This window comes from Nestor notabilis, unplaced genomic scaffold, assembly GCF_000696875.1.
Source record: "Nestor notabilis isolate BGI_N333 unplaced genomic scaffold, ASM69687v1 scaffold16315, whole genome shotgun sequence".
In the NCBI taxonomy this organism is placed as follows: Eukaryota; Metazoa; Chordata; class Aves; order Psittaciformes; family Psittacidae; genus Nestor; species Nestor notabilis.
The window spans coordinates 14,518-29,415 of NW_009929055.1; the positions used below are offsets into that span (position 1 = coordinate 14,518).

The following is a 14,898-nucleotide window of genomic DNA, read 5'->3' on the forward strand; positions in this document are numbered from 1 at the left end:
GATTTTTTTTTGCCTGTTTTTAGGTCAACAACACAGAAACATAATTAATCCCCTACTGTTCTTAACCACACGATAAGCTTCTCTTTGTTATGTTCACCACCGTAGACAGCAAGCACAATGACTAGTGGAAGTTGAATCTAGGTTTGCTCAAATGCAGCTTGAAGTGCCTTCTTCACTGTCCGCTAATTAATGGCATGTGGGTTTTAGGTTTTTAAAGAATACACAAGTCCTGAAAGATCCTTAATTACATGGGTTTATCTCATTTGAGCTAGGGAAGGTTATCCCAGTATTTAAGCTAATTGAAATGGGAGGTAACTTTTATTCAGGTGATGCCTCTACAGGAATCCAGGCTGCTGGTGAGAATTAGAAAGATGAATTCCTACAAAGCATTTGGAGACTAACTGGGTACCCATTGGCCCTCCAGAGAATGGCAAAGCTAACTCAGAGGATGTCTAAGTGACAGTTTCTATAGATGCATTCTATGATTCTATGTCAAGAAAGCCAACTGTTACATTTATGATATATGCATTCACTTATGTAGATAGATGCCAATTGATTTTAAGTGAAGTTTTTAATTTACGAATTTTTATTTATTTTTTTTTATAAGAGTAGGTGAAAGAAGCTAGAAGGTTTTCTAATGTGCTGGCAAAAATTAGAGAACTCCTGATATTTGAAAAGCACTTTTGATTCCTTTGCTTTTCTTCTGTTGCCCTGATTTACACAGCAACTTTTCTTAAGAAAAGGTAATTTAAGTGCTGCTTCGATAGCAGGTAAGACCAAAGCCTCACCTGGGGTCAGCAGGCATGCTCTGCTTGCTGATCAAGAGGAACTGAACGTCTGGCCAGTAGTGTCTGAATCACAAAGTTGTGCTAAGACTGTTTTCACAGAAGGTTGCTAGGAAGAATAAAATAATCACTGCTGTCGAAAACCCCAAGTAGGCAGCCCAGCCTGGCAATCTTTTGTTAATATAGCTAGAGTGGTGAATTAATTCCCATAGTGCCCTAAACCTGTGCAGTGTAATTTTTTTTTCCTAGTTCTGATTAGTATTTTTTCTTGATCATGATTAGCATTTGTCCTGGAGAATGACATCTGTTAGTTTCTCTAATTATAGTCTTATGCCACGAATGGTAGAGGATATACTTCCCCATGTAAAGAAAGACTCCTGACTATGACATGCAATGAAGAAAGAGTATCAGCAGGATAAAAACAGATTTGTGAGTAGTTAGTGAATGGGAAGGCTTCATTTCACTGATCTTCATTACTAGTTAATTGCTTTGCAGTTGCTCAGTTCTGAAGAGTCCTGAATATATTTCCATACCATAAACGTTTCACAAATCGACATTCAGACCAGATGGAAAATGGATTAAGAACAGTCATTTTGTGTGTTTCTTGAAAAAGGAGTAGAAAGATTAAAGTACGGGAGAATATTTAGTTAAATTGTGTAATTCATTGCCAAGGAAGGTTGTGGATGCTGAAGGTGTACCTGGACTACCAAGTCAACTGGACAAATTCTTACGACCTTTTCCAGGCTTCTATTATTAGTCACTATTGGAGAGGGGTTACAGGCCTGGGTCTTTCAGTGAGATATGTTACTACTGTGTTTGTATGGTTCAGGATGCCAGTCATCCTTCAAAAGCTGAAACTATCCCTAATATTTAATCTACTCAATTATGAACTGGGATACTCCATAGAAAATCTGGAAGACAAGTCATATATTATGCAGATGCTTTTTGCATAAACTCCTGATTTGTTCTTAGTGGATTTGTTTGTGAAGAGGATACATTCCTCAATACACTAAAGACAAGAAAAATAAAATTTATACATTTTCAGTGAGTACAGTGAATACTTTCTCTGACTCTTGTGATCAAATCAGGATTTCAAAAGATCTACATGCAAGCATAGACTAGAAAGCAGTTAGTATTAGGTTTGATATGCTGCCCAAAATAACACTCGGCAACACGTATCCTGAATAAAGCCCTGCTCTGCTTTAGGAAGGGGTTTGAAACTCTCCTGTGTACATTTGCAGAGGCTCACCAACATCCAGTAACAACCAGCAACCATCCATCTCCACCTTTTGAGCCAAGAACTGTCTCAGTGATAGAGGGATGCATTTCCCTTGGGAACATATTAACATGGAGCTTGAGCTAAACAGAAAAGGCTAAAATATTTCATGGCACAGTGTCCCTCTGGGTCTCAACTTTTGCTATGTGTTAGTATTTTCAATTCTCTTTCACCACTGAAAGACTAACTTTGTCAGAGGTTTCCCTTACAAGATGTCTTCTTCATTCTTGTGTTCTTGTGACTTCTTGCTTACACTTCAGAAAAAGTTGTCATTCCCCAAGAAGAACTCTACTCTAGGTGTCTAAACCTGTCAAAATCAAAGTGTCTGGGGGTGTAAGAGCTGGGAGTTGCTACGTTCTTCTCTCCAGGCACAGCGTGACTTTTTTGTTGTATATTAAAAACAGCAGCTGTTGTTGGAGGTGAGGGTTCTGGAAATGAAAAGCATAATGTACTAATTACCTATTGAGGGAAAACATCTGTGTGGGAAAACTAATGAAATTAATTCCAGAGCCTAGCAACTGAATACATTAATTGACATTAATTAATGCTAGATTACAAAGCTCTGCCAATGGAATCACATAAAATATCCACAAGAATCAAATGCACCCCCCAAAAAAAAATCCTTGCGTTAATTTGAACGCAACAAAACTTCCCTTAGGAAAAAGGACGAATCCAGGCGCTACAAAAAGGCTGTTTCTCCTTCTTTCTGTCTCCCATAGCAGAGAGAGCTTTTCTTGGTGTGCCCATCTCAGGGTTTGGTTGTTTGGGAGGTTAGCTTAAGCAATTTGAGTGCTCTGCCCTTTAGTAGTTATTACTGGCATTTTAGAATTGAAGCTTTGGAGAATTGCAGTGTAAAAAGTCACAAGAATTGCCTTAGTAAATCTTCATCAGTGGTGCAATCACTGCTGCACAGACTCCTGCGATCACAGCAGAAATAGACATAGTCCCCATTCCTCCATTAAAACAGGATCAAAAAACCTTAAGTCACCTCTAATGGATGTCAACCTGGCCTGCTCTTTAAAATCTCTTGTAGAGGAGATCCCTTAATCTTCTTTGCTGGCTGGTTGCAGCAGCACCCATCATGTTACCTCCCGGTGCTCTCAGGATAGACAACCCAATGGCACTGCAGTCTATGTCTCCCAGAGAGCTGGTGTGCCTGTGGAAGTAAAAAGAAAGAATGGTGTTGAGGGCAAAAAAGGAAACAGGGTGGGAAATGGAGATCTGATGCTATATAGCTCTATGCTGGGCTGATTTGATCCCATGTGTGGAAAGCCACGCAGTCTTGCCAAAAATTCAGGGGATAGTGAGGCCAGATATTTTCACTGTGATTCTGCTTTGTTTAAGCTCAGGATTGCCAGGCTTTTCACTCAGAGAGAACGAGAGATCCTATCTGCAATACTGTGTTCAGATCTGGAGCCCCAGTGAAGGTGGTGTAACACTGGAACAGGATGCCCAGAGAGGTGGTAGATGCCCCATCCCTGGAAGTGTTCAAGTCAGGCTGGATGGGGCTCTAAGAAACTTGGTATAGTTAAAGATGTACCTGTTCATTGCAGGAGGGTTGGAACTAGATGGCCTTTGAATGTCCCTTCCAGTCCACACCACTCTTCAATTCTATGAATGTGGGGGTAGGTGTGGGGAGCTCTCCTTCATGATACAGTGGACTGAACTAAAGAGGAGTGGGAATTTTGTTGCAGGTGAAGAGATGCATGCCTAATCTCCATCGTGTGACAAAGAGGGGACATGCTGCACCACACTGTACTGGTGGGTGGTGGAAGAGTTTCTGACCCCTTCGTCACCCTCCTTCCTGGGAGAAGAGGGACAGAGGGCTGAACAGCTCTGAAAGGGAACTTTCCTGAGTGCACTGGAATGAGCAGGCTGGGAGTTATGTCGTTCCCTGCCCTCTCGTGGCTAATGTGGAAAAAATCATGTCCCTCTGAAGGAAAATGCATTTCGATCATGCTGTCCAGGGTGTATTAATTAATATTTTGCAGTAAGGTGCAAAAGCATAAAATGTTACAAACTGCAGTGAGTAATAATATCTAGCACGTTATATATTCCAAGAACTCTGCAAATGCTGGGGGAAAATCATCCCTCACCAAACTTTCCTGAAGGTTCATTACCCTGCATGTCTCTTTCAAGCAGAAGTCAACAGCCCCTAGAAGGAAGGAAAGAAATGTCAAATGATAGATTTTAATTAAAACCAAGGTTAAATATGAGATGGTAAAAATCCAGCCATTTCTATTTCAGTGTAAAATGCTGCCTCTCTGATCAGAAGATTATTAAAAAAAAGAATAAGATTATTAAAAAAAGAATATCAGAAGATATTAAAAAAAAGGGCTGTGCTTCTCCAAAAAAAATAATCAGAAGTAGTTCTAACATTAAATGCCATGTAGTGTTTCTGTCATATAAGTGCTAATGCTAAAATGCCAAAAACCTTCTTCCTGTAAATCAGCTTTGTTATTAAGCAAAGTGCAGCTTCTGAATTGATCTGAAAGAACCGAGATTGAATACTGAGAATCAGGATCTATATTCTAGGATAAACTAACACCATGAAGAAATTAGAATTGTTTTTTCTTCAGGTGATGGATTATGACATGAGCACCCTGCAGCACTTCAGAATAAGAGATGAGGGCATCTCATACAGTGACAGCGGATGAGATGGCTTTAGGACTGCATTTAGGCCATTTACTTTGAAACATATGATTGATTGAAACTGCTAAGGCTTCTAGTTTCAAGAGAGTGTAGAATGATTGCCCAGGTTACCAGAGTGCATCTACCCACACTGTCAGCGGGGAAGTATGTAAAACCGAATAGGAGGTGGCCTGAATTACTTTCCAAGGTGAGCTCTGCAGAGTGTCAGTGCTGTAGGAAATACAGAAGTGTGCCATGGAAGGGGTTCTCAGTGGTGACACTATGGGGCAGGTTTCTGCATACCTGTGCGTGCTCTGGACCTTGGCCATGTTCTGAAAAAACTCAACATGTGACCATGGAGAAGCCATCATGCTCTACAGAAAATCCCACACCATGGGGATGACAGAGAAACTGTAGAGGCTCAGTACAGAGAGCATCTGTTCTGCAGAATAGGCACAAATCTTTAGATCCACAGTTACTTTGGGAATCAAAGGACTTTGGCTGCCTCAGCTAAAAGGTTTGTGACAGTAGGAAGAATCTGTGCTCAGGATCTCACGTGTCTTACTCTTTTCCTTTCAGATGCCCAGTACATCACCTGCAAGATGCAGAACTGCAGTGAAGCCACTCACGGCAAGCCCTTTCCAGGCTATATTGACCATAACTCCCTGATCGTCCAGGATGATTATGTCTTTGTTCAGGTGCAGAACACCCTCTTCTCATTTATTATATTTTATATTCTATTATTTTATATTATTTTCTCTTCCATTCCTTTGCGTGTGTGTGCATGTGTGTTAACTCCCAACTACTCAGACAACACTGGATCCAAATAAGAAAGGCCCTGAGTTAATTGTAGAAGTTCATTACAATGCTAATAGTCTTCCTATTATTTCTAGTATCTTGTCACTGTAGGGATATAGTGGTCCTGCCTGGAGCATCCACCATATGTACTGTGCCACCCCCTGCAATCCTGTAAGCACTCTAGGGTTTCTGCTCTAACCCCCTAGCTTGAAGTGATGTGTCAGTCATCTGTTGTTAAAAGGAATAGACCAGAACGTTTTTGAGCATGAGAGAGAAAGAGAAAAGGAGGGAGGGAGTCAGAGGAAGAACCAAAGAAGAGGAGTAATCAGGCTTTATTGTTATGCCTCAATTGTGATTACAGTGAAAAGGCTGAAGATGAGATGTACTCAGCCAAGCTGTGTTCCAGGTGGGACCTGGTGAATAGATAACTACTGTGGGTTTCATTAGGCTGCCGCCAGTGTCCATCTAATAGCAGTTGAAGAGGACAAAAATAACAACAGAATTGCAGGGAACATGGAGGTGAACTGGAAATCATTAGGACTAAACAGGTTTTCCAGACAGTTTGTATTCTGCTATGCTTGGGAGTGGAGGGAAGAGAGAGGACTGCTATTTTAAATTGGGTGAGTTGATTGCTAATTACCTTCAGTTAATGAACTCAGTCATAAACACCAGTCTAAATCATTCACTAATAAATCTGGAACATGTATTTCAGAATAGGTTTTGTGCCTAGTGTGTCTGAAGTATAAATGAAATGTTTCTGTGGTAAGGAAAACAGGGGCATGCATCACTGTTCAGCCATGCTCTCTTGTTTCAGAATCACTGTGTGTTTGTGTCTTGAGCTGGATAATTTCTCCTCATATGTGAATTGATTCATTACTTCATCACTTGATTTTACGCTTTTCAAGATTGCTAGTCTTCTCTGTTCTGACCTGATGTTACATACTGTAAAGAATCAACCCCTTTGCCTCATCGGAAGTTAATGCTGGGGAGATTGTCTGCCTTTCTGGATAGCTCTTGTATTTTGATGCATTTTTCTTTCAGTCTATATAAACTGCTGTATAGTTTTCCCAGTGCTGTCAGTTTTTTGCTTTGTTCCACCTCTGTGCTAGCTGCATGGTGCAAGGATGAAGGAGCATATGAGGAAAGGCAGCCTTTTATGATGTTCTCCTTAATGCCCAATGAGACTTTGCACAACTTTATATATTCATGTTCGTAATGCAGTTTGAGAGGGTATCATGTAATATTTGGATTTTGAAAGCTCCCATTTTAATCCTTAGACGTCTTAAGATTCTTAAATATAACAGGTCAAAGAGATAGTACTTGCCAATCATTAATAACTGACACAGGTATGAAATAAGAATACTGTAATCCCTGGAAACAACCTCTGCTTTGTTCAAAGTAGACAGTGAATTCACTGTTGGCTGGTAATTTAAAATAGGATTCTTCAGGTGGTTACATATTTATCTGGATGTATCTGGCTGGCAAGGAACAGCTAAATAACATGCTGTGGCTGATGCTGGGCTCTGCCTTATCCCAGGCACTGTTCTTCAGAGGATGAATAGCCTTAAACCTACCAGACTGTAAAAGCTTGGAAAAGCAGATGAACAGCCTGAGCATCCTCCCCAAGCCTTCCCTACCTTCCTTGATCTTTATCTAGCTTTTCTGCAGCTAAGGCTGCATTGTTATTTGGAATGAGAATTAGCAGGCTGAAAAGCATGAGAATAAGGGTATGTGGGTTTATTTCTGCCACTACACCGTATTTTATTTATAAACTCACACTATCTCATAAACAATGCTTCTGGACTTCCTCCCCTTAACTTTTACCAATTCTCTTAAAAAAAAAAATGTCGAAGAGATTAAAATAAGAAATAGTTCTTATTTTACTTCATCTGGTATGAACCTGGCCTATGTCTGTCTTGCATTTTAAACTACTGCAGTGCATTTTAAAACACTTACTACTAACGAAAAGTCTTGATAAGCCCTGATATCAGGCAATTAAAGCAAATATCTACATAGAGAATCCCTTGGAATATTTGTTCTTCAGTATCTTTCATCCAAAGATTTCAAAGTACTTTACAAACATTGATTATACCTCAGCAGCACTGGAAGCCAGATAACATTGATGGCTTTTTTTCTTTTGATTTCCTGCCCCTTTAATATGTGATAGGAAATGAAACCTCATATTGCTCTAACCCAGCATTTTCAAGGTCTTGTCATCAGTATTTAAAGACTTAAATAAATGGCCAGATTCACAGAAATACTAAATCAACTGAGCTGTGAATGCTTAGCTGATCTTGTAGCAGATACATCTGATGGCTTACATGGGGCCACACAGGAACCAAAGCTGGAGGCAGAAATAGAAATCAATCTTCATGTCTGCCAATCTGCTAATCTAATCAATAGCCTATACAGCAGCTCTGTAGATAGCAGAGGTCTGTTTTGTGGTAAAGCAGAAGAGAGCTATGGCATCTGCAGGTGACGTAATAATCCAAGTGAAACCAGGACTTCACTTTCCCCAGTCTTGCACCTGTAAGTCTGTCCTTTGTCTCTCTTTGCAGATAATAGGTTTTCTCTTACTTTCTTTTTCAGCCACTGTCAGTCAGATCAATGTTTATTCATCCACTGTAATAGTGCTGCAGTTTTAAGCCATTGCTACCAACACTGTGGTATTTCCCTTGACAGCTTTAGCTTGATATTTTACCTGATAATAAAAAAATATTTTATAAAATCATGATGATAACTTGCCTGCTTCTCTCATAGTTGACATCAGGAGGGAGACCACATTATTACGTTTCTTATAGGAGGAATGCATTTACACAGATGAAGCTGCCAAAGTACTCCTTGCCCAAGGTAAGTTGCTGTTGCTGGAATGCCCATAGGAACCTACAGTTCAGATTGTACAGAAATTCTTGAACCCAACACAAGTAACTACAAGATGACATGTAATGAGTGAAAACATTCTTCTTCAGCAGAACATTTGCAAGCAACAAAGGACTGGAAACAGAGTCAGCTTTATGGTTAGTCAAGGAGATCAGCATGAAATGTAGAGGGATACCACAGCCCATGTCAATAACCATTTCTTTATAGTTAGTTAATTAAGTTTTGAAAAGGACACTCTTTCCCACCCCCCTTTTTTTTGGTCTTGAAATTCCCTTCTCCTGTCCCTAGCCTGTGTGGGTTGCTTTTTGTGCTCTGCCTCATTAGCAGATTTTAATGGGAACCAAGCAAAGAGACGTCTTTGTGTGTCTGCTCCATATCTTCCCTAATTAAGAACAACGGTGAATTAGCATTGGAGCTCGAAAAGCTATTGCTGCCTTCTAAAGATGGATTTTTTTAAAGACCTATCTAAAATGTTAGCTCCGTTTTGAAGAAATCACCATTTTGCAGCTGGGCTTCTAACAGTTCCTAACTGCTAACAAAGACAGAGGATTTTAATGTTTTTTTTAGGCCTTTTCATTCTTGACATAATCTGGCTTCAATGAAATTCAAGCTCAAAGGTAGCAAAAGATCTTTTAGATTCTGTCTGAATTTTTTTAAAGACCTATCTAAAATGTTAGCTCCGTTTTGAAGAAATCACCATTTTGCAGCTGGGCTTCTAACAGTTCCTAACTGCTAACAAAGACAGAGGATTTTAATGTTTTTTTTAGGCCTTTTCATTCTTGACATAATCTGGCTTCAATGAAATTCAAGCTCAAAGGTAGCAAAAGATCTTTTAGATTCTGTTTGAGGCCTAACATCTGGAGACAAATGAATTCCCAAAAGTCAGGCAAACAATGACAAAAGAAAGAGGAGAAAGTGTAAGGTCAGCCTGTTCCTAGTAGTTGAATGTGTATCAGATTTTGTAGGTGGAAATATTCAAAGGGATAATTTGGCTAATATCACAACAGGCTGTCTTTGATTCCTCAAACCAGCAGATCTGTTTATAGTAGATTGACCGGGTGACCTGCATATGACCACACTGCAACTGAAATCTAGGCCTTCAATGCTCTGCCTTTCTTACTCTGCTGTTGTATGTTTGTTTCTGTTTACATCACCTGAAAACCCAGCTTACAGGACATTGAAGACCCTACTAAAAGAGATGGGTCTTCTTGGTTCTGACACAGGAGGGCTGTGGTCTGCCCCAGAATCTTCACTCACATTTAAAGATAGGTTGGTTTGAAACTTCCTGCCCAAGCAGGAAGAAATTACTCAGGTAAAATTTAAAGAATTGTTATTTGAAGTAGCCCTCAGCAAAGGAGTTGCATTTTTAACATAATTATTCTAACACCCACGTCAAAATTGTCATTTACAGCTGATTCAAACCACCTGTAGAGAGGCTGCTTGCTTTGAACTGGTTATCTCCTTTAGCCCATACTTTTCCAAATGCTCACCTTCTCAAAGAGATCTCTGAAGAGCCAGGGAAAATGCACTACAATTAAATTACAATGTGTTCCCAGAGAATAGGAACTGGAGCAGTACAATCATGTTATTTGACCCAAAGAAAAAGGCAGATATATAAGGAGATAAGACGCTTTGTCACAATCTCGGAATATCTTCAAAGACTGAAAAGCTACATTTGGCTTGGAAGGAGCTACAGTGGAGCTGTGGCTGTCGAGAAGGCTGCTATCAAAGCAAGATAGCTGCTTTTATTAAAAATGCACAAAGCATTATACTATTCGAGGAACTCAAACATAGAGTTTCTCTTCTGCTTAAATTCTCTTTTATCTCCTTCAGCTAAGAAAAAGGGGCCAAATATGGTAAACAGCACTAAGTGACTTCTGGAATTGAAGATGGAAATATCAAACTTTTTGTCTCTCTATGTTGCTCTTCCTAAGCGGTGTGAAGAAAGGGTGTGAAGGCAGGCAGCTTTGGCAGGTGATACTGCTGCTCAGGCAGGAATAGCCTACAGAAAATCAAAACTAAAATAATCTTGTTGGCATTGATAGCCTGGTAGCCAGTTTGATTAAAAGTCTAAATGAACTTGAAACTCTCTCCTATACAAGAAGATGCCTACATGTGTCTATGCTGGTTATACTGTGTAAATGGTCATTCTTGAGACCTGTTAATTTCTGCAGTGATATTGATCTGTGGGTTCGTACTACCTATTCTGTATCACAGCAGCACAGTGTGGGCTCTGTCACAGACACTGGTATGTCACTCAGGATAATCACCTTGAATATACACACAGGGTATATTCGCTCCATTTTAGACCAATGTACTGTGCAAACATCTGTAAATACTGAAGCAAGCCAACCAATTTCTCTTTTAAAAAGACCTGTCCTTAGCTGGTGCTGGGCTGAATACTGATGGAATGGGAGTGTGTGGTACCTCTGTTTTAAATTCATCACCTTCTTTCAATCTCAGGATGCACATCCTGGTGGAAGAAGCAGTAACCACAAAAAAATCCTTAAATACAGATCTTAAAAAGAGCTGACAGTCCCAGTAACTAACAGGATAAAACAGGCATTACACCTTCCTGCTATTTAACTTCTCAGGAAGAAAAGTTCCTTGACCAATTTCAAAAAGGGCAATTAAAGCATGTTTTTTAACTCAGAAAGCCTTGGCCTTCAGTCATTTGAGTAGGCAGCTGATCAAACCCATGCACAGATTCGTGCTCTTTTGTCTTTGGAAAGACAAGAGGGACAGGTAGTAGAGCTGCATATTAATGTATTTGCACTATGTGTTGGAACAGAGAGAGGAAAACTCAGTCTCTCAGAAGGCAGATGCAAAGGTAGCCCCTGAAGATGATGACTGAGAAAGGTGTCTTACTTCACATTTGTGTCCTCTTCTCTTTCTGTAAGGAAGTGAAATGTACATCTCTTGTAGTAGTGGAAGATGCAGTGAAGCTCTTGCTCCATATCAAGATGAAGGGATTTTTTAATTATTATTCCTCCTCCCTAAAAAAAAAAAATCACCCTGAAAAAAATTAAATAGAAATTAATGTGATATTGCAGATTAATTTTCATTTTCCCAGTGTGGAAACAAAAAAATTCCTGATGTTGGTCAAAGACCTAGTTGGTTCCCATATATTGATCCCTTCCTATCAAAGCTTTGCACGTCTACTGCATCTACTGAACAAGGCCATATTAAGGGGAAAAGTTAATAGATCCCCAAGGGCAAACATTTGGAATGCTATCTTTTTTGACTTTCTGCACTACGTATATGCTAATTCTGTCTCAATCTCTGCTTCTCCAGCCTTAAATTCCTTCAGTCTTACTGGGATCTTCTTTAGACTTGAATTTTACAGCATGGTGTGATGAAACTCAGGAAGCACCTAGTGAATCAACTTATTTGCTTTTTAAGCATTCATGTAATTGCCTTTAGTTTTCTCTGGTGTGATTAAAATATCTTTTACCTCTCTCCCCTAGTTATTACAAAACTATTGATTGAAATGGTAAGTTAATGAAACTACATTCACGAGACGAAAGAGATTTTATGTATAATCTCTGTCTATGTTGAAATAGAGAGAGGTCTGCCCATGTGTTTATGGGCATATGCCAAAGTTTAAACTTGAGATTAGTGCTGTGCTAACCAATTTTGCCTGAAGGACACTGGGAATACCTACTCATGTAGATATACCATCAGGTTGACTAAGGTGGCAGTCTGAAATAAGGAGCCTCTGACAAACATCTGTGTCACTAATTTCTACTAGCACATCTGGAGCTAAGAGAGGATGTCTATTTACAATTACAATTAGTAGAAAGCAGTAGGACTTATATTGCCTTTCATGTTGCCTGAGCATTTAAACCAATCTGTTCCTTCACAAAACCAGCCCATCTTCTGGGATGTATTTTTCTCCAGCACAAAGAAGAGAGTAAATCAAGTGAATATTCATCCACTCCATTCTCAGATCTGGATCTGGATGAACAAACAACTGTTCTGAATCTTAACTTCACTTCAAATTTATAGATCAGATTTCTTCATTATGTTATTTTTCATCTTTACATTGCAAGGGTCCATCTGTAGGTATTAATTCCTCGTACAAAACCACCAGAAAGTGAATTGTCAGGACTATTATTAACAGAAGGAAGAGGTAGTATCAGTTTCCAAAGAGCATATTTTCTGATAAAGTTCCCAGTTTTGCATATAGAAAGCTCTGGCTGAGGTTCATGGAAGCAGAATAACTCTGGGATGTCTGCCCAAACCAGACAGAATAGCTGAATCTTCTGGGAATCACCTTGTGCAAAAAAACCTGCATTTATTTTCCTACCTCCGCAGACTTTTGTGTCACCAAAGAACTATGCTAGGCAGGTAGAACCTAGGAATTTCATTATAAAAATCTCTCTCTTGATGGCTTTTTCCACTGAGTAGTAATTTCTCCAGACATTGAAAGAGGGAATCGGGTTTAATAGTTTCTGGGTTTTCCTTAATTACACAATCTTTTCATTGCTTCCTGCCCGCTCGAACACACAGACTGAAGTAAAAGAAAACCTTACTCACACTAGTGATCTAACTAAAATTCTGCTCTTTACATTTAGTCAGGATTCAGGTTGTCTTTCTGTTATATTTCTTGGGGGCTGGAGGTGTTTGTGGGTGTGTAGTGTGTTTAGCACAGTGGTCCAGGGTCTTGGCTTCTAGTCAACACTGTTATTAGAATTAATAACAGCAGCACTGGATGCAGAGATTGACCCATTAGATCCTTCGTGTATCAGTTCCCAGGCATACTTGGTTTCTGAATGCTAGGCAAGAAGCAGATGTTTCAGATGCTGTCTTTTCTTCTTAAAAACAAAACAAAACAAAAAAAAAAAACACCCAACAAAACCCCAAACAAAGAAAAATGTATTTTAACATCTGTGATTCCACAGACACAGGTGGAATCACTCTGGTGCCCAAAACATCCCCAAACGACCAACAAATAAACATCATCACCACCTCCCAACAAAGTATTCATTACAATGAAAGTGTTGGTGGGGGGAGTGCTGCTCTGTAACACTGTATTGCCAATGTAAATGTTCAGTTAACACCTCATCAGTTAATCACCGCTTTGAAAACTGGCAGAAGACAGCTGGTGTAAAATATTCCTGGATGGAATTATCTGCTTACAGGAGTGTTGTCTACAGTATCTGATTAAACTAGCCTAAATATATCCCTTGCTTCTCCACAATTACTCTGGTGCCCTTGAAAATGACAGGACAGAGCTCCTTCTAGTAACCTTCCTCTCTTTTTCTTTCCCCAGGACATGCATGTTATCAGCACAGATGAGAATCAGGTGTTTGCAGCTGTTCAAGAGTGGAACCAGAATGACACATACAATCTGTATATCTCTGACACCCGAGGGGTGTACTTCACCCTGGCCTTGGAAAATGTCAAGAGTAGTCAAGGGCTGGAGGGGAATGTGATGATTGACCTCTATGAGGTATGTCATGACTCCAAACATCTCATTCATATTTCAGGATCTCATGCGATGCCAGTACCATTTCCTTGTTGCACATCAGTCTTGTAACATGCATGTGAACAACAGAGACAAAAAGTGACTATCTACATAGTTTTACTTTCCTTTTACTTTAGGGCCTCAGTGCAATCAACTGAGTTTCAAGGCCAGGTTTTACACAGGTGTTCAATTTAGGCCCAGCCTAACATTATGAACAGATTCACTGCTGTACTCTCCATTAGATCCTCAGGTTAGGAAGAGCCCATGGCTCTCTCATGCAATGGAATGTGAATTGCATCAGAAGATGTAGTGGAATACTGCAATCAGTGTCTATGAGGAGCTCTTTAAGTTTCTCAGCCAAAATCCTGCTGACCCACATTGGTCCAGCCTATGACTCTGAACACTTCCAACACTATGAATAGCATCATTCTCCAATTTTTGTTGCACTTCTGAAAGGCTAATCTCTTGGTTTAGAGGTAAGAAGACACAGCAGTTTTCAGTTGACTCTGTCACCTTCTTCAGCTTGGACTATGTTGGGAACCGAAGTGATTTTTAGATACACCCTCTTGGGCTATCCTATGACCATGGAAACTCTCCTATGTCATTTTTATGTCCATTTACCCCTGAGCCTTTTTCTGAGCAAGGACATTTGCCTAAGCTCACCTGTAAAAAGGACAATGTACATTGTCTTCTATGACAGCTGATCCTAAGAATAAGATTTTCAATGTGTCCTTGTACTTGTTCTGCTGTCTGTTTTATTTCTGGAGATGGCACTGAGCTAAATAGAAACTCAGTCCTCAGCTGCTGGTTTGAGTGTCAACTTCTTTTTTGAGGTCTCCCCCACAGACTTTTCTGACCATGTAGAATAAGGGCCATGAACTAGATCTGGGTTCCTTTCAAAATAAAACATTTCCCCACCACCATCTGAATATTAGTTCTGCTGTGTAGTTTGCCTTCATCTGTCCTTTACTTGGAAACACCTTGAATTGTTCAAACAGAGAGCCCAAGTGTTACACATAAATGCAGATGAACTGTAGGAGGATGGGCACTGGCATTTC

The 14,898-nt window shown here is 39.8% G+C and overlaps 1 protein-coding gene across 1 annotated transcript in view; it reads left to right on the top strand.

The window, feature by feature from the left end:
* Nucleotides 1-14,898, top strand: part of LOC104405964 (VPS10 domain-containing receptor SorCS1-like) — a gene marked incomplete at its 5' end in the record, with an annotated part of 44,749 nt that overhangs the window by 3,572 nt on the left and 26,279 nt on the right. The window contains 3 exons of the mRNA XM_010014816.1: nucleotides 5,272-5,390; nucleotides 8,251-8,340; nucleotides 13,646-13,825. Of these exons, the coding sequence (XP_010013118.1) occupies nucleotides 5,272-5,390; nucleotides 8,251-8,340; nucleotides 13,646-13,825 (389 nt within the window). The remainder of the gene's footprint in view (nucleotides 1-5,271; nucleotides 5,391-8,250; nucleotides 8,341-13,645; nucleotides 13,826-14,898) is intronic.